The sequence below is a fragment of the Heteronotia binoei genome, chromosome 3, assembly GCF_032191835.1.
Source record: "Heteronotia binoei isolate CCM8104 ecotype False Entrance Well chromosome 3, APGP_CSIRO_Hbin_v1, whole genome shotgun sequence".
NCBI lineage: Eukaryota > Metazoa > Chordata > Lepidosauria > Squamata > Gekkonidae > Heteronotia > Heteronotia binoei.
Genome location: NC_083225.1, coordinates 180,028,173 through 180,052,975, shown reverse-complemented (window position 1 = coordinate 180,052,975; position 24,803 = coordinate 180,028,173). Strand labels below are relative to the sequence as shown.

The 24,803-nt window shown below is 46.9% G+C and overlaps 1 protein-coding gene across 1 annotated transcript in view; it reads right to left on the bottom strand.

The window, feature by feature from the left end:
* Positions 1-8,558: 8,558 nt before the first annotated feature.
* RAB38 (RAB38, member RAS oncogene family) overlaps positions 8,559-24,803 on the bottom strand; it is a 43,573-nt gene continuing 27,328 nt past the window's right edge. Inside the window, exon 3 of the mRNA XM_060235195.1 lies at positions 8,559-8,765. Within this exon, the coding sequence (XP_060091178.1) occupies positions 8,613-8,765 (153 nt within the window). The 3' untranslated portion in view covers positions 8,559-8,612. The remainder of the gene's footprint in view (positions 8,766-24,803) is intronic.

The window sequence follows — 24,803 nt, the reverse complement described above, 5'->3', positions numbered from 1 at the left end:
AATTTAGAAATGTCAATAGTGAGGATTTTCCCCCTCAAGCATTCGAAAATGCCTCTCAGCATTTCATTTTGAGTAGAGGAGTAATTGCCCATCACTAATCTTTATTCTTCCTAATGGGGTCCCCAACCCTTTATACCCTATGGACACCTTTGAAATTCTAGTAGCCGCAACCACAAAATGGCTGCCATGGGAGATAATGCTATCGCAAAATGACTGCCGTGAGAGATGATGTTAATGTCTAACAATGAGGTTATGAATCACTCTAATAGTAACATTTCAACATTTGTCAGAATTTCTGTTTTACAAGATGCCTTTTTAAATGAACATACTGTTCAAAAATATTTTCTTGCTTACACACTGCCTACCCTCAGTCATGCAGCGAAGGTTCTTGTTCTGTGGTGGCAGCTGCTGCCGAAGCAATGCTTTTTAAAGATCTGTGGAGCCAATCAGAAGCCCTGCTGGGCAAAGATCCACCCACTTTCTAAAAGCACTTGACTAGCACCAAGAAAGGTGTCAGCAAGTGCCATGATCCTCACAGGCAAGCATATTGGAAACCCATTTTATAATGTTGCCAATGAACCAGTAACACTTTTTTTTTGCCCGGGGGGGGGGGAATAAAAGTTTTATTATTTTGAAATAGCAGAGCGTTCACTTCCAATAACCACAACATGAGGCAACTTGTTCCGATAGCCCTTCTCCTCAGTTATGAATTAACACTTCACTCTGACACTTGAAAGCTGTAGTACAGTTTGAAGAAAGAAAAACCCAGACCTGTGAATGCCCTTACTGAGGTAGGCAAGTCATACCGCCCCTGGCTGAAAAATTGAGAAGACTGAAGTGGAGGCATTATGTGGCTTATTCAAGGCTAGAGCAAAAGTTGTGTCAGAGGTGAAATGAGAAATCGCAAGTCTCTGCACTGAGAAGCTCTCCACTCCCTGGTGAAAATCAGTTGCAATGTATTTATTTTAAGGCAGGATTCTCCAACTCCGTTGAAATGGAGGGCACTTGAGGCATTCTGAAAACAGGCAGTTGGCGTCACTACAAAATGGCTGCCATGAGGGGCTGTACATAAGGGTTGCCAGGCCAATTCTGGCCACTGATATTAGGGCTGTGGGTATAGGGGTGGGTAGGAGGTAACAATATCTGTGGTAGAACAAAATGAACAACAAAAAACAGAAATGACATAGGTAGCTCTAGGAATTACCAGAAACTGCAAACTGCTCAATATCATTTCTGGTTGGTTGTGGGTTTTTTTTTACCAGAAATGATATGATGCCAAAGCAATTTCAAGGGGAGGGGGTATTTTTCTTCCACTGTTGCTCACAGTGGCAGGCAACAGGGGAAGGGGATTCCCTGACCAGGGGAAGCTGTATCTGGAGCCAACTACAAAATGTTGTCCTTCAGTGAAGGACACAGCTGTTTCCAAATGAGTGCTCCTTTCAGACCGGTGTCTCTTTTCCTGTGGTAGCAATCAGATAGAAGATATTGTTCATTGTATTCAATCCTGTCCATTCTATAGCCCCATTCCAAATAAACTGCTGAATCAATTTCTCACAAAGTTTAAATCAGAAGAGGAATGTATTAAATTTTTATGGCTGATGCTCTTAAGGCGGCTGCTTTCATCTTTTTAGCAAAGGAAATAAGGAAGAAGATAACCACAGCCACCCATACAAGAATTCTGGCCACGTTATAGTCTCATTCTGTCATGTTGTTTTATTATTTAGGCTTTAAATCTTGTTCGTAGTTCTGTATTTTACTGTCTTTTTTAATGTTTTTTTATGGCTAGAAGTAAACTGTATACTTTGGGGGGTTTGCTGGGTTGTTATGGCCTATGACTGGGGAAGGCAATGGCAAACCACCCTGTAAAAAGTCTGCCGTGAAAACGTTGTGAGAGCAACGTCATCCCAGAGTCGGAAACGACCGGTGCTTGCACAGGGGACTTTTCCTTTCCTTTCCTATGGCCTATGGCTACAACAATAAAATACTTTGAACTTATTTTGAACTTCAGATGAGGCCTCCTGGGGTCTTCCAAATACCTCCTGCTCAAGTGAGACAGAGAAAGGATGGTATCAGCTCTTTGCTTTGGAAGTGGGCTCTGGAAAACACATCAGTGGGCACCATCTTCTGTAAGGGAAGATCTTGCCTCACTAACCTGTTGCATTTCTTTGAGGGGGTGAACAAACATGTGGACAAAGGAAACTCAATAGATGTTGTTTACCTTGACTTCCAGAAAGCTTTTGATAAAGTTCCTCATCAAAGGCACCTTAGAAAGCTCGAGAGTCAAGGAGTAAAAGGACAGGTCCTCTTGTGGATCAAAAACTGGCTAATTAATAGGAAACAGAGAGTGAGTATAAATGGGCAGTCTTTGCAGTGGAGAACGGTAAGCAGTGGGGTGCCGCAGGGTTCAGTACTGGGTCCCATGCTCTTTAACTTGTTCATAAATGATTTGGAGTTGGGAGTGAGCAGTGAAGTGGCCAAGTTTGCGGATGACACTAAATTGTTCAGGGTGGTGAGAACCAGAGAGGATTGGGGCCAAGAATCCCAGCTACAAATACAAGTTGATGGGGTATGAACTGGCAAAGACTGACCAAGAGAGGGATCTTGGGGTCATGGTAGATAACCCACTGAAAATGTCAAGACAGTATGCGATTGCAATAAAAAAAGCCAATGCCATGCTGGGAATTATTAGGAAGGGAATTGAAAACAAATCAGCTAGTATCATAATGCCCCTGTATAAATCGATGGTGCAGTCTCATTTGGAATACTGTGTGCAAGTCTGGTCACTGTGCCTCAAAAAGGATATTATAGCATTGGAAAAATCCAGAAAAGGGCAACTAGAATGATTAAAGTTTTGGAACACTTTCCCTATGAAGAAAGGTTAAAACACTTGGGGCTCTTTAGCTTGGAGAAACGTCGACTGCGGGGTGACATGATAGAGGTTTACTAGATAATGTATGGGATGGAGAAAGGAGAGAAAGAAGTACTTTTCTCCCTTTCTCACAATAGAAGAACTCCTGGGCATTCGATGAAATTGCTGAGCAGTCAGGTTAAAACGGATAAAAGGAAGTGCTTCTTCACCCAAGGGGTGATTAACATGTGGAATTCACTGCCACAGGAGGTGGTGGCGGCTACAAGCATAGACAACTTCAAGAGGGGGTTAAATAAAAATATGGAGCAGAGGTCCATCAATGGCTATTAGCCATAGTGTGTATGTGTATATTTTCACTGAAACCTGCCAAGACTTCAGTTCCAAATAAGCCTGAATATGGGCAGGCCTCATGTAAGCAAGCAGGACTTTTCTTCTTCTAAGAGAAGAGCAGCAGAGGAGATTTCTGAAGGGGAAACATTTCTCATGCCTGCAAACAAGGAACATAATAGGAGGTAGGGCATCTCACTAGCAGCTCTGAGGGGTTTGGGAAGACTGGGTGAAAGCCCAATTCCTCACCTTATTACCAGCTATCTACATTCCTGTATCCAGTGAAAAAGGTGCCTTTCTCTGATCTGCAGTGATAGTTTTATGTCCACTTTTTTATTGTGATGATAAGCACATGCGCAGGCTGCGCAACATCCAGGGGTCATTGTGTAGAAAAATAGGTGGAACTCATAAGCATAATCATTAGCATATGCCGCCTCCCCACCAGCCAAAAGCAACCTGACACAAGAAAGGAGAGCCCTGAGCAAGCGAGGCCTGCTTGGGCTGGCTAGGGATCTAGCCAGCTCAAGCAGGCCTCACTCGCCTGGGGCTCTCATGGGCCGCCCTCCCCCAGTCAAAAGGCCAGCAAGTCACTCGCCGCCCAAAATCACATAAGAAGTGAAGAAAGGGTGGTGCAGGCTTCTCCAGGGGTTGATGAGGGCTGCTGGGGGCATGGCAAAGCCCTTGAGGGCTGGCTGGCTGCCCGCTCTCCTAATCCAGGGGTTGTTATGCAGCTGCACCTACTATTCAATGGACAAGGTAGATGGGGAGGAGGAGGGGGAACCCTCAGAAAGGTTCAGGAGCTGTGCTCCTGTGAGCTTCTGGTGAATTCAAGGCCTGCTCACATCATAAGGCTCACGTATTTGAAACGCTCATCCATATAATGTTTTAAAAAATCCATCCAACTCAGAAAACTAACGCCTCAGAGTCAAGCTGGAGCTAGAATTCCTATCACTAACATGCTAGGTTTCTATGCAGAGGGGATTTTGCGGGCAAACGTTCAATTGTGGAAGACCCCATCAGCAAACTGAATTGGTACTGCCTGGATACACAATGAAACACGTGGCCTTAATGACACTCTTGTTAGATGTTACCAGGAGTCATTTTGTAGAAAAAAAATAGGTGGTGGAGCTCATCCAGGGATTGTTATGCAGCTGCACCTACTATTCAATGGGAAGGAAGAGGGGGAACCCTCAGAAAGGTTCAGGAGCTGTGCTCCTGTGAGCTCCTGCTGAATTCAAGGCCTGGATTTTACCACACAAAACAAATTTGACAGCCATCTGAGATCTCAGTAGGTTGTTCTGTGTGCTCTTTGGTTATATTCACACACTTCTTTTTGGACGGAGCTATACAAAATACATGGGGGGGATCTAGACTTCCCAACCCTCCCGCCCTGGCGGGGGACCCCAGGATTTCCACACTCTTCCCCCGCTCCCCAAAAAAACGGAAACGGGGGGAGGGGGGGAAATGGCGAGCCGCCCCATCCCGGAGCCGGCGAGGCCGCCGCGCCGCTGCCGCCCCCTCACCCCGTCTCAAGGCAAGTGGAGCCCTGAGGTGGAGGTCGGGATGCCTCCTGCCGCCGCCGAAGCCAGAGCCGTGGACAGGCCAAGGCAGTGGTTGCTACGGCAACCCCCAAGCCGGCACGGAGGAGTGCGCCGGAAGTAAGGCCCGGCTGCCGATGGAAATGACGCACGAGGAGCGGCACTGCAGGCTGCTGAGCAGAGGTCTCTTGGCTGCAGGCGGGAGGGGGGCGCTCCTTGCTAGCCCCGCCTTCTCTGGAAGGGGCAGCAATATTAAGAATAAGGATCATTGATGATAATTAAGGCGGTTGCAGCATATGGGGCTGCTCTGTGCAGGGATACCTAGGGTTGCCAATCCCCAGGTGGGGGCAGGGGATCCCACGGTTTGGAGGTCCTCCCCCCGCTTCAGGGTCGTCAGAAAGAGGGGGGAGGGAAGGGAAATGTCTTCTGGGAACTCTATTATTTTCTATGGAGATTTATTCCCATAGAAAATCATGGAGAATTGATCCGTGGGTATCTGGGGCTCTGGAGGGTTGTGTTTTGTGGTAGAGGCACCAAATTTTCAGTATGGCATCTAGTGCCTCTCCCCAAAATACCCCCCAAGTTTCAAAAAGATTGGACCAGGGGGTCCAATTCTGTGAGCCCCAAAAGAAGGTGCCCCTATCCTTCATTATTTCCTATGGAAGGAAGGAATTGAAAAGGTCCCTTTAAATGTGATGGCCAGAACACCCTTTGGAGTTCAATGATGCTTGTCACAGCCTTGATCTTGGCTCCACCCCTAATGTCTCCTTGCTCCACCCCCAAAGTCTCCTGGCTCCACCCCCAAAGTCCCCAGATATTTCTTGAATTGGACTTGGGGGATCTCTGTGTCTTTGTAGTCATAAGCAGGGTTTTTTGTAGCAGGAACTCCTTTGCATATTAGGCCACACACCCCTGATGTAGCCAATCCTCCTGGAGCTTACAATAGGCCCTGTACTAAGAAGTCCTGTAAGCTCTTGGAGGATTGGCTACATCAGAGGTGTGTGGCCTAATATGCAAAGGAGTTCCTGCTACAAAAAACAAACGCTTTGGTCATAAGGATTCATTCCTAAAGCCACTATTCACATTCTTGGCAGAGTATAAATGCTTCTCAGGACTCATGACGTGAAAAAGAGCCATTAAGAATGCTCCTGAGATTGCGTTCATCAAAACAGCTCTCTAGATTTCAGCCTCTTAGATTACCTAGTCTTGTCTCCAAAGGGAAACTAAGTGATAGGAATCCTCCATTGTTCACATTAGCGAAGCTCTGAACCCCAAAGAATCTGTATGAAATCACTCACCTACCAAATTTGCTTTACTGCAATGTTTTATCAATGCATATATGTACTCAGAAAATGCAGGGTGGGGAGAGGAAATATAAATGAATGGAGAAAACCAAGGCACATGAAATAAAATAACACTTCACTCAAATATCTGGTGTAAGAATGTTTTACTTTGCTTTGTGACTCCCAAACTGGGCCCCATGATTTTCCTGTATATAAAGATTTCCGAAGGTTTCTCATTCCCCATAGTGGCTGAATGCAAGGAGGGGGAGGCATGTCTCTGAATCCAAATGCAGAGTCTAACTGTAGGCAATCAGGATTCAATTTGATGAGTGGCTTTGCTGGGGGCAGTGGAGATTAAACTCCGGTTGCTAAAGAGAAGGATTGGGATAAAGCTGGAGGAGTGAACTTCTCATTGGGGTCTAGCAGCTTGAGACTTTGGGGCCATCTGAGTCAATTCCTCATCCTCTGCGGTGAAAACAAGGGCCCAGATTGTTTTAACAGACATGTTGTATTCTCCAATGCCAGAAGTGAGCAGTCGCTCACCAAAGCTCCTACCCTACCACAAATGTTTTAGTCTTTTGAGAAGCTGCCGGGCTCCTCTTTTCTACTGCTAAAGAAGACGACGACGACGATGACTGCAGATTTATACCCCGCCCTTCTCTCTGAATCAGAGACTCAGAGCGGCTTACCATCTCCTATATCTTCTCCCCTCACAACAGACACCCTGTGAGGTGGGTGGGGCTGAGAGGACTCTCACAGCAGCTGCCCTTTCAAGGACAATCTTTGCCAGAGCTATGGCTGACCCAAGGCCATTCCAGCAGCTGTAAGTGGAGGAGTGGGGAATCAAACCCAGTTCTGCCAGATAAGAGTGTGCACACTTAACCACTATACCAAACTGGCTCTCAGACTAACATGGCTACCCATCTTGATCAAACGCCAGTGCCAGGAGTTTATAATTTTTTTTTAGTTAAACCAGAATTGAAGAGCGGCAGGTAGCACAATGGAAGGAGTGGGCCAGAGGCAGAGCTTTTTTTGTAGCTGGAATCCCTTTGCATATTAGGCCACACACCCCTGATGTAGCCAATCCTCCTGAAGCTTATAGTATGCCCTGTACTAAGAGTCCTGTAAGCTCTTGGAGGATTGGCTACATCAGGGGGGTGGGGCCCAGGGGTGGAATTCTAGCACAAGCTCATTTGCATATTAGGCCACACACCCCTGATGTAGCCAATTCTCCTGAAGCTTACAGTATGCCCTGTACTAAGAGTCCTGTAAGCTCTTGGAGGATTGGCTCCATCAGGGGTGTGTGGCCTAATATGCAAAGGAGCTCCTGCTACAAAAAATAGCCCTGGCCAAAGGAAATCTCACACACACACCCCCACCCGGTAGCAGTTCAGAGCTTGTGACAGAAGATGCTTGGGCGATGTTTTCTCTCCTAATTTCTCCCCTGATTTGGGATTCAGAGTATGTGATCTTCCATATGTCCATTAAAAAAAAAATTCTGATCGCCTTTGCCAAGAACGGCTGATCTGCCACACCTCTCTCCCACCCTTTACAGACTGCCAATGGCCATAGGCAGGGAGGGACGGTGGCTCAGTGGCAGAGCATCTGCTTGGGAAGCAGAAGGTCCCAGGTTCAATCCCTGGCATCTCCAAAAAAGGGTCCAAGCAAATAGGTGTGAAAAACCTCAGCTTGAGACCCTGGAGAGCCGCTGCCAGTCTGAGAAGACAATACTGAGAGGTCTGATTCAGTATAAGGCAGCTTCATACCCAAAGGTCTGATTCAGTATAAGGCAGCTTCATATGTTCATAAGAACACAGACGTTTTGATTGAAAGACTGCACAAACGAGGAGTCTTCATGCAATTACACAGTTGCCTCAAGGTTCCTTTGTGCACAGTCCTTCTTCCCCAGTTCAGCTAGGAGGCAGGCAGCTCAGACTGTGCCCAACACCAGCGTTTGGATTAGTAATGTAAGGAACTGGGGACAATCTGGTCACCCTTAAAGGCAAGCTTACCAGTTCTTATAGAGAACTGTCTAACCATTCAATGGCACGACCAGAATTTACATTTCCTATAAGTGTGCTGCGGTGCAATGTAGGTATGTATGTACGTAAGTCTGCATGTATGTCTATGTATGTATTCTACCACCTCTTGTAAAAAAAAAAAATAACTCCACTGCATAACCTGCCTCTGAAATTGCTAGGAACAAATCAGCTCTTTGCTTTCCATGAACATTCCTTTAAACTGAGATGCTTCATCAGAATGCCTCCAGAAAGCAAATTCTGAAGTCTCTTGGGAAAGGCTGGTCACAGCAAGGTATCAGATATCCCCTGCCCCTTTCATGAGAGCACCCAGGCCAAACAGTGGCTGTTCACCGAAACAACTGAGACCATTACGCTCAAAGACTCACAGAGAAACTCTTGTGTCACCAGACTAACTCTGGGAAATTTTTTTTCAACCACGTATTTGGAAGAGCCGCACATTTTCAGATCTCAATTTGCACTTGGGAGCAGCCGAATGCGAGCAGACACGCCAGGTGGTATCTTCTTCACCAGTTTTTCACTCAGTTCCCATGTCTGCGAAGAGCTCGGAAACGGCTTAGGGTCTGAAGCAAGCTGAACAGCTGGCAAGCTTGGAGGAATTCAAGTGGGGTTGAACGACGTCTGGTTCGACGGGCTGCATTGGGTCACTCTCGCTAGCGATGATATGTTTCACCAAACACCGGGAAGCTTCGTCGATGTTTATGTTTTCCTGCAGGTTTAAAACAAACAAGCAAATGGCATTAACAATTCAAGTCTTTAGGAGGGGCTGTGGCTAAGTGGTAGAGCATCTGCTCGGCATGCAGAAGGTCCCAGGTTCAATCCCTGGTGTCTCCAGTTAAGAAGATGAAGATATTGGATTTATATCCCGCCCTCCACTCCGAAGAGTCTCAGAGCGGCTCACAATCTCCTTTACCTCCCCCCCCACTCACAACAGACACCCTGCGAGGTGGGTGGGGCTGGAGAGGGCTCTCACAGCAGCTGCCCTTTCAAGGACAACCTCTGCCAGAGCTATGGCTGACCCAAGGCCATTCCAGCAGGTGCAAGTGGAGGAGTGGGGAATCAAACCCGGTTCTCCCAGATAAGAGTCCGCACACTTAACCACTACACCAAACTGGCTCTCCAGTTAAAAGGATGAAGTTGGAGACAATGTGAAAGACTTCAGCTTGAGACCCTGGAGAGCCTCTGTCTGCCTGAGTAGACAATACTACCTTTGATGGACCAAGGGTCTGATTCAATATAAGGCAGCTTCATGTGTATTTAAACCACCTTTATCCCCAGATGGGACCCAAAGGGGCATCGTTCTCAGAGGGAGAGAGGGGTGGTGGTGGTTTGCTCATGTCACTAAGTGATGGTTTTGCTCATTTCAACCTCACAAGTAGCATGCCTGAAAGAACTAGAACCAATGAGAAAGGGAATGGTATTGATTCTCAGTGACTTTCAGAATACCCTCAGTGTCCCATAATTGTTGAGAAAAGATTTTGTTCCAGTGCCCATCAAGGCTTAGAAGGCTGAATTCGCCACACAGTTGCAGGGAGGGGACAAATGGATAAGTAGGTAAAAGTAATGAGGTGGGAAATGGTGGGAAAGAGACAGAAGCAGACAGACTTTGCTGCAATTGACTGAAACATCATAGAAGTGTTTGATCTGTCTTTCTTGGGATCAGTCATAAGAGGGCAGATCAGCTGTCTTGCAAGAGTGCCTCTGTGTTTCCCCATATTTGCACATAAATACTACAAAGACACTCTTCCAGTGCACTCTTCTACCACACCTGTAAGTGCTAGCCTCTGGAACGTTTCAGCGCTCAGAAAAGCAGGGCTCACGTAATCGCGTTTATCATTCCAAAACAACAAATGCAGATCATTTGCTCTGTATAGATCTTACATCTCATGGTGTTCTACATGATCTTTCTTTCAGTGCTGAAACATCCTGTAAAAGCGCTCATTAAACAGGAGGCACCAGCTGCAAATAAAGTCCAAAACCCACTTTTAAATCTTCCAACGTTGTCCAAAGGAAAGGCTGGGAATGGCAAAGATCAAAGTCGTATTGCCAAGCTGCATGAAAAATTGATGCACCACAACTTCCTCTCCTGGCTCTTTACATTTCTCTCAAAGCCAACCTCAGGGGCCCTCGAATCCGGCCAGGCCATGTGCCTGCTACAAATCACCTGCTACAAATCAGAAACAGTCTGATGCGAACAGTCCCCATTATGTGATATGAAATGAGGGCTTCACCTACAAGTAAGTGAGCGAGTCTGTCTGTCTATTTATTTCTTTATTTTTCGTATTTATATCCTGCCCTCCCCGCTGAAGCAGGCTCAGGGCGGCTGACAACATTGAATATCAACAATAAAACCTATCTATCTATCTATCTATCTATCTATCTATCTATCTATCTATCTATCTATCTATCTATCTATCTATCTATCTATCTATCTGAGCCAGTTTGGTGTAGTGGTTAAGTATGAGGACTCTTATCTGGGAGAACCGGGTTTGATTCCCCACTCCTCCACATACAGCTGCTGGAATGGCCTTGGATTAGCCACAGCTGTCACAGTTGTCCTTGAAAGGGCAGCTGCTGTGAGAGCCCTCTCAGCTCCACCCACCTCACGAGGTGTCTGTTGTGGGAGGAGAAGATATAGCAGACTGTAAACTGTTCTAAGTCTCTGATTCAGAGAGAAGGGTGGGGTATAAATCTGCAGTCTTCTATCTATTATTATTTTTATTATTATTACCATTAATTTATATGCTGCCCTCTCTGCAGGCGGACTCAGGGCGGCTAATAATCTATCTATCTATCTATCTATCTATCTATCTATCTATCTATCTATCTATCTATCTATCTATCTATCTATCTGTCTGTCTGTCTGTCTGTCTGTCTGTCTGTCTGTCTGTCTGTCTGTCTGTCTGTCTGTCTGTCTGTCATCATTGTGAATGCTGTCATTGTCTTCACTGTGATTGTGCCTCATGTTTGTAGATGTCATTGACAATAATTTTGTGCAGGGCTTTTTTTGTAGCAGGAACTCCTTTGCATATTAGGCTACACCCCCTTGATGTAGCCAATCCTCTGAGAGCTTACAGTAGGCCCTGGCTTACATTCATATCTCTGCTGACAGAAGCGATTTAAATCAGGATTAGATATGCCGGATCCTACTCAGGAAATATCTGGAGTCTTTGGGGGTGGAGCCAGGAGCAAGACTGCAACAAGCGTGACTAAACTCTGAAGGGAATTCTGGCTCACACATTTAAAGAGACCAAGCCACTAACTTCCCTTCATTGGAAATAATGGAGTTTATGTTTATGTTTAATTCAATTCATACCCCGCCCTCCCCGCCAAGGCGGGCTCAGGGCAGCTTGCATCAGAGTCATAAAAACAATAAAACCATTTAAAAATATGAGTTAAAACACATAGATGGAGGATGGGGACAGCTTTTAAGGCTCATAAAACTGGACTCCTGGGTCCAGTCTTTTTTGAAACTTGGGGGTTTTTTAAGGAGAGGCTTAGCAGGGGGAAGGCTAGCTGAAAATTTGGTGCCTCAACCTCAAAAAACAGCACCCTCTCCCCCCCGCCGCCCAGACCCCCAGATACCCATGGATCCATTATTCATTATACCCTATAGGGACCAGTCTCCATACTGGAGTGCTAGTGGATATTCAAATCCCACCCCTTTCTGATAACCCTGAAGTGGGGGGAGGGCCTCCAAACCAGGAGATCCCCTGCCCCCAAATAAGGATTGATAACCCTAAAGAATAACTGCATTCCATTACTTGTTCATTGCCACCCACTCCTGCCCCCCAATTTTTCTCCTGGGGGTCCCCTAGGAACAGTGTTGAGGGATGTCAAAGTTCTTCAACATGAGGAAGGAAATGGCAAAAATCTCCCCTCCCGTTAGTAAGATTTCTCCATGGGCTCCCACCTATTTTTACACCATATACATGTCACTAGGTCTTTTGGGGTAGTAGGAACTCCTTTGCATATTAGGCCACACCCCCTTGATGTAGCCAATCCTCCAAGAGCTTACAGGGCTCTTAGGCCAGGGCTTACTGTAAGCTCCAGGAGGATTGGCTACATCAGGGGGGTGTGGCCTAATAGGCAAAGGTGTTCCTGCTACCAAAAAAAGCCCTGCATGTCACCAATGAATGCATTTTATTTAATTATTTACTTAATTAACAACTACATCACACTGGCTCTCCCCAATGGAGACCCCAAGCAGTTTACATTTTTCTTTCCTCCGTTTTATCCTCACAACAATTCTTTGAGGTAGGTTGAGTTGAGGGGGGAGGGGCATGGTCACCCAGCAAGCTTACAGGGCAGAGGGGTTCTCAAATAACACTGGGGAGAGGAGATATTACAGAGATTCAGTGTGAGGAAACTGAAAAAAACCTAACAAAATTAAGACTCCAGGCTCACATCCCACAAGGAAGAAGAAAATGGGGGTATGTGAATCAAACTGGCCTCCTTCCACAATTCCTGTCTCATCCCTAGTTCTAATACAAGAACATAATAATATAAGAGAAGCCATGTTGGATCAGGCCAGTGACCCATCCAGTCCAACACTCTGTGTCACACAGTAGCCAAAAAACCCAAGGCACTATCAGAAGGTCCATCAGTGGGGCCAGGACACTAGAAGTCCTCCCACTGTGCGCCCCCCCCGCCCACAAGCACCAAGAATATAGAGCATCACTGCCCCAGACAGAGTTCCATCAATATGCTGTGGCTAATAGCCACTGAGGGACCTCTGCGCCATATGTTTATCCAATCCCCTCTTGAAGCTGGCTATACTTGTAACTGCCACCACTTCCTGTGGCAGTGAATTCCATGTGTTAATCACCCTTTGGGTGATGTTAGTCCTTGCAAGCAGGGGCAGTAACTATACCAGAGCAACAGGCCCAAGTGCGAGTACTTGTGTTGGTTTCCAAAGTACCAAGTTTGGCACCTTTAAGACCAACAAACTTTGTTCTGCTGCTTCAGACCAGCACAGCTGCCCACCCAAATCTATCCCAGAGCAAAGTGCTTTAGCAAACTCAGGTACAGGTATGCAAGTCAACGTGCCAGGCTGCCTTCCACAAAGTTAGACCATGTATCCACCTAGCTCAGTGGTGTTCACTCTGCTATCAGTGGGTCTCTGGAAAAAAGGGAGGGTCTTCCCCAACCCCATGAGATACCTGAGTACCTTCAACCAGAAATGCTAAGGACTGAACCCAGAACCCCCCATAAGCAGAGATCATGGGAGCAGCCAGGCATTCGTTGCCGACACCAACGTCTCACTGTGGAATTTAACAAGACGAAATGTTGGCACTGCCCCGAGAACAGGCATCAACGATTTACAAACTCCAAGCAAACAGCTTAAGTCTATCACGCGACATTCTGAACAGACTAGCAAATTCCTCCGGTTTGCAAGAAGTTATTTCCAGGGAGCTGCAAAATGTGATTCAAGCAAACAAGGAAAGCATTAAACGCCATGCTCTCCGCTTGGACTAAGATGCAGGGGGAAGGCTAGCTGAAATCCCAATACTTCAGATGCCTAGATTAGGACTGCCAGGCAGTGGCAACTGGCAAGAGGGCTGTGGGCAAGGATATGGAGGGGGGCACGACACTGGCTAAGGCATCACATCACTTCCAGTAAAAAAAAAAAAAATCAGAAGTCACATAGGCAGTTCTAGGAATGGAGCATGGGTGGCTAAACTTGCTTAGAGAGCCGGTTTGGTGTAGTGGTTAAGTATGCGGACTCTTATCTGGGAGAACCGGGTTTGATTCCCCACTCCTCCACTTGCACCTGCTGGAATGGCCTTGGGTCAGCCATAGCTCTGGCAGAGGTTGTCCTTGAAAGGGCAGCTGCTGTGAGAGCCCTCTCCAGCCCCACCCATCTCGCAGGGTGTCTGTTGTGGGGGAGGAAGGTAAAGGAGATTGTGAGCCGCTCTGAGACTCTTCGGAGTGGAGGGCGGGATATAAATCCAATACCTTCTTCTTCTTAATGTAAGAGCCACATAGAATAAATGTCAGATGTTTGAGAGCCACAAGATATTAACATCAGATGCTTGAGAGCCAAAAGACATGGAGGGAGGGAGGGTCTCAGAGCAGCTTATAATCTCCTTTATCTTCTTCCCCCACAACAGACACCCTGTAAGGTGGGTGGGGCTGAGAGAGCCCTCTCAGAAGTTGCCCATTTAAGGACAACCTCTAAGAGCTATGGCTGACCCAAGACCATTCCAGCAGCTGCAAGTGGAGGAGTGCGGAATCAAACCCAGTTCTCCCAAATAACAGTCGGCACACTTAACCACTACACCAAACTGGCTCTCAGTTTGGAGCCAGTTTCTGTCAGTGTTCTCTCAGCCCCATTTACCTCACAGGATTTCTGTTGTGGGGAGGGGGAGGGGAGGAATATTGTAAACAGTTCTAAAACTGTGATGAAGGGCGGGTTATAAATCCAGTCTCCTCTTCCTCTTCCTTCTCTTCGTCTTCATTGAAAAACAATTGCCCAGCAGAGTCATCACCATGTGTACGCATCGCAGAAGTCCTTTAGCAGGGCACATGGACACACAGCCCTGGAGACTTACTGGCTAGGACGCCCTGTACTTTTTCTTCCTTGCGGTGACTTCCGGGCATATTATTGCTGAGGATCGCTCATCCAGCAGAAGATCACATAAAGGCTTTATTGAATGTGTCTCCAAGAAACCCCAGGACACAGTTTAGTATTCTTTACCGGTACCCGTCCTGCATGTTTCATCTCGTCTTAATGCAAGAGCACCACATTAACGTTCAGATCTTTCAGACTTAATATCGCAGATAAATCCCCTTCGACCTGGGGGGCCTCGACTTCCTTGGCTGTCGTAATTGCCTTTATTAGTTTTTATGGGCCTTTCACGCTTTCCAAATGAAATATTTTTATTATTGGCCATGTAACTCTCTTAGGATTCGTGGTTCTTACTGACCCGAGAGACAGAGCAGCTTCGATATTTATATAGTCAGGTACTTCTAGCCAGGGCTTGCCTCGTTGTAGCAGGAACTCCTTTGCATATTAGGCCACACACCTCTGATGTAGCCAATCCTCCTGGAGCTTACAGGACTCTTAGTACAGGGCCTGTTGTAAGCTCCAGGAGGATTGGTGGCCTCAGGGCAAGTTATTAATTAATGGTAGAATTTGCAATGCCCCTGTGTTGCTCTATGATGCGACCTCGTTTGGAACACTGTGGCCCTGTTCAGACGCACAGAATAATCAGATGTCGCTGCTGTTTCCTTCCGGATTTAAAGTGGCTGATCAGACAGCAACATCTGCCTCCCGGTATTAACTCGTGGTAGCCCCCCAATCCTTCTCGGAACCGGATTATTTTTTTTACCTGCTCCTTTGCGTGTTTTTTGAGTTCTCCGGTTTCACCTCGAAGTTTTCTCCGTCTGGATAGTTCTGCTGTGATATTAACCAACTTCTGGATGTCTGAAGGCTGTCCCAGAGGAAAAGGAGCCTCAGACATCCGGTTTACGGTCGCCATTTTTTTTTTTTACTACTTAGCAATATGTGCATAACCGCATAACCACATGTTTTATCCTATGTGCGCATGCGCATAATGGTGGAGGGGAAAAAAAGAACTGCGTGGTGCCGGCGTGTGGATGGCAAAAGTGAGTGATTCGAATTGCAGTATGGCAGTCTGATCGATAATATCCGGAACAAAGATATTCAGAACAGAACTGGGTCAGTTTAACATGGACTCATTGGTGGATCTGTATAATATGGGATGTAAAAGGAAGATACAAATGATCCTAAGGGACCTTTCACATCTGGGCCATTTGCTATTTGAGATCTTACCGTCAGGTAGACGATATAGAGTGTTGAAGGCTAGGACAAACAGATTTAAGGACAGTTTCTATCCAAGTGCTGTGGTTAGGTTAAATGCAGGGTTATGAATGACTATTTGTTTTAGATGTATTTAAATGGTTTAAATGGTATTTAAATGGTTTAGATGGTATTTAAATGGTTTAAATGGTTTTAGATGTATTTAAATAGTTTATGAATATGTGTGTTTGATGTGTTGGTATGTTTGTGGAAGAGCACCTCATTTCGTTGCTCTCTTTTGTTGAGAACAATGACAATAAATTTATCTATCTATCTATCTATCTAACATGCTGTGTGAACAGGGCCTGTGTACCGTTCTGGCCACCAGATCTCCAAAAGAACTTTGCAGAGGTGGGAAAAGTCCAGAGGAGGGCAACCAAGATGCTTAGGGGGGTGGAGCAGCTTGCTTGTGAGGAAAGTCTGAAGAGTCTGGGGCTTTTCAGTTTAAAAAAGAGATGACTAGGGAAGGGGGCATGATAGAGCTTTATAAAATGATGCATGAGGTGGAGAGAGCTGACAAACAGAACTTTTCCTCCCTCCCCTAAAATACTAGAACTTGGGGGCAGCCAATGAAGCTGATGGACAGTAGGTTCAGGACAGAATAAATGAAATACTTCTTTACTCAGAGAGTGATTAAAATGCAGAATTCGATGCCAGGGGATGTAGTGATGGCCACACAAACAAACGGCTTTAGAAGGGGATAAGATAGATTCACAGAGGATATATCTATGGTGACTAAAGGGAACCTCCACATTCAGGGGCACTAAATCTCTGAATCCCAGAGCTAGGATGCAACATCAGGGGAAGGCCTCAGCCTCTATGTCCTGTCGTTGGCCTTCCAGAGAAACTGGTTGGCTGCTGTGTGAGACAGGGTGCTAGACTAAATGGACCACTGGTCTGACCCAGCAGGGCTCTTCTTACGTTCTTGCAAAGCCCTTGGCCTCTGTGCTCTGTTGTTGGCCCTCCAAAGGAACTGGTTGGCCACTGTGTGAGACAGGATGCTGGACAAGATGGACCACTGGCCTGATACAGAAGGGCTCTTCTGATGTTCTTTCAGGGGAAGGCCTCGGCCTCTATGCCCTGTTGTTGGCCCTCCAGAGGAACTGGTTGGCCACTGTGTGAGACAGGATACTGCACAAGATGAACCACTGGCCTGATACAGAAGGGCTCTTCTGATGTTCTTTCAGGGGAAGGCCTCGGCCTCTATGCCCTGTTGTTGGCCCTCCAGAGGAACTGGTTGGCTGCTTTGTGAGACAGAATGCTGGGCTAGATAGACCACTGGTCTGACCCAGCAGGGCTCTTCTCATTTTCCTATGTTAGAGTTTTGAAACTTGATGCGAGGATGAGATTGTAATTCATTTCTCCAGCACTGGCTAGGAAAATCATTTGCTCACTTGGTACCAGCAGCTCTTTGCTGGGGCAATGGGGGAAGAGCATTTCTGTCTTTCCTAGTGAGTAATGGATACAGCAACGCAGGCAGAGGGTGTCTCCATGAATACAATTCGAGTATGTGGTGGCTGACTGGCAAATCACTACAGATGCAGGCTGTCGACATCAGCAGCACATCTAGCCAATCAGCAACCTCATGCTTACACAGCGCTAATGTTGACCCCTCCCCCTCCTTCCACTGCCATCTTCTGGGGCTCACAGGCACAAAAGCGAGTTCACCACCCCCCATCAATCACCCACAGCGGCGATTGATGGTTTTGACCAATGGACTACCTCACCAGTCTTCTCCCATCATTCACCTGTAACAATTTCATTGCATTAAAGTTTCCATTATAAAATGGTTTAAATCAGGGGTCCCCGACCTTTTCCAGCCTGGGGGCACCTTGGCGGGTGCAGCCACAAAATGGCTGCCGTAGTTTATCTTCAGTCATACAGTGAAGACCTTTGTGCTGTGGTGGCAGCTACCAAAGTAACAAAGCTGTGATGCTCTGTATTCTTGGTGCTTGTGGGGGGCAACAGTGGGAGAGCTTCTAGTGTCCTGTCCCCACTGATGGACCTCCTGATGGCATCTGTTTTTTTGGCCACTGTGTGATAACAGAGGGTTAGCCTGGATGAGCCATTGGCCTGATCCAACATGGCTTCTCTTATGTTCTTTAAAAAAAAATCTGCACTGCCAATCAAATCTCCAATGACCAATCCAAAAGTCCCACCTGGCCTGACCCACTTTCTAAAACACTTGGTGGGCATCAGGAATAGTGGCAATAAGCTCTATGGTGCCCACAGGCTTCATGCTGGGGCCCCCAGGTCTACATGACAGAAGCCTTTTTGGCTGGCTCTAGTGGTCCCCAACCTTTTTGGGACCGGGGACTGGTTTTGTGGAAGACAATTTTTCCATGGACCGGGGGGTGGGGGCGGTGGCGATGGTTTTGGAATGATACAATTGTGCACTTTATTTTGGTGTGGTAGTTAAATGTGCAGACTCTTATCTAGGAGAACTGGGTTTGATTACCCACTCCTCCACTTGCAGCTCCTGGAATGGTCTTGGGTCAGCCATAGCTCTTGCAGAACTGTCCTTGAAAGGGAAGTTTCTGTCAGAATTCTCTCAACCCCACCCACCTCACAGAGTGTCTGTTGTGGGGGAGGAAGTTAAAGAAGATTGTGAGACACTCTGAGATATGAAGTGGAGGGCAAGATATAAATCCAATGTCGTTGTCTCTTCTTCTTCTTCTTCTTCTTCTTATTATTATTATTATTATTATTATTATTATTATTATTATTATTATTATTATTATTATTATTATTATTATTATTATTATTATTATTATTATTATTATTATTATTATTACCACCTCACAGGGTGTCTGTTGTGGGGGGAGAAGATATAGGAGATTGTAAGCCACTCTGAGTCTCTGATTCAGAGAGAAGGGCGGGGTATAAATCTGCAGTCTTCTTCTTCTTCTAATGAAATATACAACTCACGGCCCGGTTGCTAACAGGCCATGGACCTGTACCAGTGCACAGCCCGAGGCTTGGGAACCCCTTCTCTATACAACTACATCTTTTCTGAAGAGATGTGCTGCATTCATTAACCAGCAGAGCTCTTTTTAAAATATGAAAAACCCTTATTTAGTTGAGTTTTCTTTCATGTTGAGCAGAGGTCAGGAGAGCTCGGATTCAGCAGCCTTTGTGAGTTGCCAGGGGAAGCAGCAAACGAAGTGAAGCGGAATCGCAAATAAACCCAGCTCTCCTGAGTCCCAACCCTCAAGTTGTTATCACATTGCCAGGAGATGTTATAATTATAACTGCTAGTTCTGAACACTTCAAGGAAAGGGTAGTGCACTGGAACAGCCCTGGGGAGCAGACAGAGTGTAAAGTTGCCAAGCTAGGGTTGCCAAGTCCAATTCAAGAAATATCTGGGGACTTTGGGGGTGGAGCCAGGAGACTTTGGGGGTGGAGCCAGGAGACATTGGGGGCAGAGCCAGGAGCAAGGGTGTGATAAGCAAAATTGAACTCCAATGGAGTTCTGGCCATCACATTTAAAGGGACAGCACACCTTTTAAAATGCCTTCCTTCCATAGAAAATAATGAAAGATAGGGGTACCTTCTTTTGGGGCTCGTAGAATTGGACCCCCTGGTCCAATCCTTTTGAAACTTGGGGGGTATTTTGGGGAGAGGCACTAGATGCTATACTGAAAATTTGGCATCTCTACATCAAAAAACAGCCCCCCCAGAGCCCCTGATACCCGCAGATCAATTCCCCATGATTCCCTATGGGAATCGTTCATGGAGGTGCATGATGGCTCTGGGGGTGGGGCTTCCCCCGCCGGCCAGCTGGCTGGGGGAGGGGGGAAGCCTGTAAAACCGGGGGTTCCCCTGCTGGGACCTGGGGATTGGGAAGCCTATTAGGGTTGCCAAGTCCAATTCAAGAAATATCTGGGGACTTTGGGGGTGGAGCCAGGAGACATTAGGGGTGGAGCCAAGATCAAGGCTGTGACAAGCATAATTGAACTCCAAAGGGAGTTCTGGCCCTCACATTTAAAGGGACGGCACACCTTTTCAATTCCTTCCTTCCATAGGAAATAATGAAGGATAGGGGCACCTTCTTTTGGGGCTCATAGAATTGGACCCCCTGGTCCAATCTTTTTGAAACTTGGGGGGTATTTTGGGGAGAGGCACTGGATGCTATACTGAAAATTTGGTGCCTCTACCTCAAAAAACAGCCCCTCCAGAGCCCCAGATATCCGTGGATCAATTCTCCATGATTTTCTATGGGAATAAATCTCCATAGGGAATATTAAGAGTTCCCAGCAGATACTTCCCTCCCCTCCCCCTGCTTTCTGACCACCTGGAAGCGGGGGGAGGGCCTCCAAACCGGGAGATCCCCTGCCCCCACCTGGGGATTGGCAACCCTAGTTCTGGTGTCCCCCCCTCCGCACTGATAATGCCACCGAGTCATATTGGGCACCTAATTCGGCACCCCCAGAAGGCTGGCACCCTAGGCAATTGCCTAGTTTGCCTAGTAGCAGGGCCGGCCCTACTGATTAGAATCCCATATAGTGCTGTGAAAGACATTAAGATTCTATAGAAGAAAAGTATAAATATTTATATATATAAAGAGGGCATATTTGGGCAAGACAGAGAGCTGAAACCTAATATTGTCAGAGTATTATTACAGGAGTGTGAGAGATGGAAGCTGTCAAAAAGCTGAGTTAGGAAGAGAAGGGAGGATTTGAGAGCGAGGAGTGTGTGAAGTGAAAGAGCGACACCTCAGTTAGAAGTTATTATTATTCACTAAAGAATTAAGCTATAAACATCTTGAAACTGATACGCTTATTGTGCAAATAAAGTTTTTTTAAATATATATTAACCTGGAGTCTTGTGATATTAAAATATAAGAGCCTCGTCCTCAGGGCCACACAGTCCAACTAAGAAGCCTTAGAACTTGGGCACAAACTCAGTAGGGAACATTAAACAGCGTTTGGAATTAAATTCCTGGTGGCAGCCTTACACTGAAATTAAGAGGGAAGCTGTGACAGAAACCACATTTGAAAGGCTGAATTTTTGATTTGTGATTCCCTCATCCGGGGCTTTTTTTGTAGAAAAAGCCCAGCAGGAACTCATTTGTATATTAGGCCACACCCCTCTGATCTCACCATTGTGTCACACAGGGCTTTTTTGTATACAAAGCCCAGCAGGAACTCATTTGCATATTAGGGCACACACCCCTCCCACCAAGCCAGCTAGAACTGTGTTCCTGTGCGTTCCTGCTCAAAAAAAGCCCTGCAAGGGCTGTGTATCCATGGGTGCAGTCACACGTACCATTAGTGACGACACAGCTCCGTCTAGCTGATGGATTAAATGTGTTCGTTCAGACAGCCACATCTGGCAATCGAGCGTTATCCGGGCTCATCCAGGCTTGCTATGCATGAATGGCGCATTAATTTGACAGTAAGTCCGGCCCTTTTTCAAAACAGCGGCACAAGATCGGCTTTTTGTTGTTTGGACAGCTCACGCGCGATACTGCCTCTCACCTTTTTTTTAAAGAAAGCCCCAGCAGACATGCGCATTGCCAGATCATCCGGGAATCTGAGGTGACGCTTCTGCTTCTCCAATCAACACAGGATCGGAGGGGGGGGGGGAAACGTTATCCCACTATTCAGAACAGGAAAAAATTCTTTTTTTTCAATGTGGAGGATTTTAAGATATCATTGTCACTGCCAATTTCTAGGGAAATAATTCCTGGCAGTTCCGTAGTTTGGATCGGCAACGTTCATTCTGGAAACTTTCTCCCTTCCCTCCTGCCTCTGAAGAAAGTTTTGATTTCCCAGCTCCAAACAGTTGGGCGCATGTTCAGTGGACCCCCTCACCATCTGATTACGCATGCTCCAAGAAAGGAGCGTGATAGTATTGGATGTCTGATCGTGCACAACAGAATGAATCGCATTCTTGGATGCTCGTCTGAACTGCCCCGCATCGATTCAATATTCAGCAGTTCAGATTTGAGCGCTATACACCCGCTTTTAATGGTAGGTGTGACAGCACCCCATGAGAAGCATATGAGGTTCATTACACCTTGTTCTACTTCATATAAATGTTACTGGACACTTCAGTAGATACTTTAGCCTGTAAGACCTGAGAAAGGCATACAGAAACAGGATTATAGCAAGCAGTTCTCTTAGTTTTACAAGCTTCTGCTTGTTTGAGTGTTCAGCGCTGCAACCATTCATAGCTTTTGCATTGTGGATCGTATTAATTTGTGAGCATTCTGAATTCTTTGAATGCTTGCGGCTTGATAATAACCATCGCAATAGAAATATTGTTTTTCAGCCTCCGAGATTGTTTTCGCTGTGATAGTATTTACACGGTGGTGTTAGTCTGCTGTTCCACGATAATGACACAGCGGTCCTGCTGTCTTGTTTACCAACTCCAGGGGGTGGCTGCTGCGGATCTCCTGGAATTGCAACTGATTTCCAGGCAACAACGATCAGTTCCCCAGGAGGACAGGGCAGCTTTGGTCATCAGGGTCTATGGAGCCATATTAGGGTTGCCAGGTCTGACTAGGTCCGGGCCGGGGTTCTCCTACGCAGGAGGTTCCCAACCCACCCAGCCCACACTGGGCCCGTGAGGGGAACCTCCCCTGACATTGCCGGCTCGATGACATCACCCACGTCATCATGCCGATGATGTCATGTGCCGGCTGGTCTAGGTGTTTCCAGGAAAACCATAGAGTTTTCCCAGATGCTGTAGCAATTTGGGAGGGAAAAACTCTATGGTACCAGCCAGAGGCTGGGGGAGGGGGACTTTGCAACGCTAGGTCCAACTCAGGAAACATCTGGGGACTTTGGGGATGGAGCCAGGGGACTTTGGGGGCAGAGCCAGGTGCAAGGTTGTGACTAGAAGAAGAAGAAGAAAATTTTGGATTTATATCCTGCCCTATACTCTGAATCTCGGAGTCTCAGAGTGGTCACAATCTCCTCTACCTTCCCTCCCCCCCAACAAACACCCTATGAGGTAGGTGGGGCTGAGAGTGCTTTCACAGGACAGATTCTATGAAAGCTATGGCTGACCCACTATATGTCCCCTCTTCCCACTACAAATGGCAGCAGCCACATTTAACCAGGACAACATCAAGAGCACCATAGACACAGAAGCCAGTGGCAAGCTAGCTGAGATTCATCGTGTTTGTCTAGGGCTGATCTCTGCCAATATGTTGCATTCCGTTCAAAAGCTGCAAGAGGTTCCTTCGAGTTAATTTTAATTCACTCTCCAGAGAGCTCATTACACAGAGATACCTCAAGAAACACCGCGGCCTCCTTTGAACTGCTTTAGCGAAATATAGCCGGAAATCAGGATAACCAACAGAGAACAGTTGGGCATAAGCAGGCCGTGATAACGAGAGCTATATCCACTGCCCCCGTGCCTCAATCAGCTAAGTTGCTTCTAACCCTGGAGGTTCTGTTCCTACTATCAGGGTTTCTGCCTTCGCACCATCCTCAACATCCACTGGAGTGACTTTGTGACCAACACTGAAGTCCTCAAGCGGGCGGAGGTTACAAGCATCGAGGCACTGCTGTTGAAGGCGCAGCTGCGCTGGGCAGGGCATATCTCCAGGATGGAAAACCACCGCCTTCCCAAGATTGCCCTGTATGGCGAACTTTCCACCGGCCATCGAAATAGAGGGGCACCAAAGAAGAGGTACAAGGACTCCTTGAAGAAATCCCTTAGCACCTGTCACATCAACCATCACCAGTGGTCTGACCTAGCCTCAGATCGCAAAGCATGGAGGCACACCATCCACCAGGCTGTCTCTTCCTTTGAGAACGCACGCATAGCTGGTCTTGAGGACAAAAGGAGATTGAGGAAGAATCGTACTGCTACAGCACCAACCCCAAATCAGACTTTTCCCTGCAGCCACTGTGGCCGGACCTGCCTGTCCCGCATTGGTCTTGTCAGCCACCAGCGAGCCTGCAGCAGACGTGGACTACTGCACCTTTCTGAAATCTTCGTTCGCGAAGTCAAGCCGTAAGTAATCAGGGTTTCTAGCACGGATGTGTTTAATTCTTTTTTCTTTAAGCCGTCTGCGTCAAAATCCATCGCGGATTGACAAAGAAATGAATTAAAGGCAGCTTCATTTCGTGTCGCCTTCAAACTTAAAATCTTTGTACGTCCTAAATCACTGGCTGAATTCTGCTGCTAGCATCACTTGGAGATACAAAAGAAAGCCCTGGTTATGATGAAAAGATGAAAGTACAAACAGGGAGTAGGCCAAGTAGGCTGCCACCTCGGGCACCACGTGGCCTAGGGCCACCATGAGGCACCACCTCTCCCCACGCTCTGCTGACATCCCGATAGGGTTGCCGAGTCCAATTCAAGAAATATCCGGGGATTTTGGGGGTGGAGCCAGGAGACCGTGGGGGTGGAGCCAAGAGCAAGGGTGTGACTAGCTTCATTGATCTGGCCATCGCATTGAAAGGGACCACACTCCTTTTAAATGCCTTCCCTCCATTGGAAATAATGAAGGATAGAGGCGCCTTCTTTTGGGGGTCATGGAATTGGACCCCCTGGTCCAATCCTTTTGAAACTTGGAGGGTATTTTGGGGAGAGGCGTCGGATGCAAATTTGGTGCCTCTGCCTAAAAAAAAAAAATAGCACCCCCTCCCCGAACCCCAGATACTAACAGATCAATTCACCATTATACGCTATGGGAATCGGTCTCCATAGGGAATAATGAAGTGCCCAACAGACATCCCCCCCTCGCTTTCTGATGACCCTGAAGCAGGGGGAGGCCTCCAAACTGGGAGATCCCCTGCCCCCCCCCCCCCGGGGATTAGCAGCCCTACATCCTGAGTTTGCAGAGGCTTCCTGAGCCTCAGGCAGCCTCCGCAAAGTCGGGAAGGGCAGTGAGTGCACTCTGGGGTGTGCGTGCATGACTGTGACATCATTGTGACATCATCAGCATGTGCACACAAATTT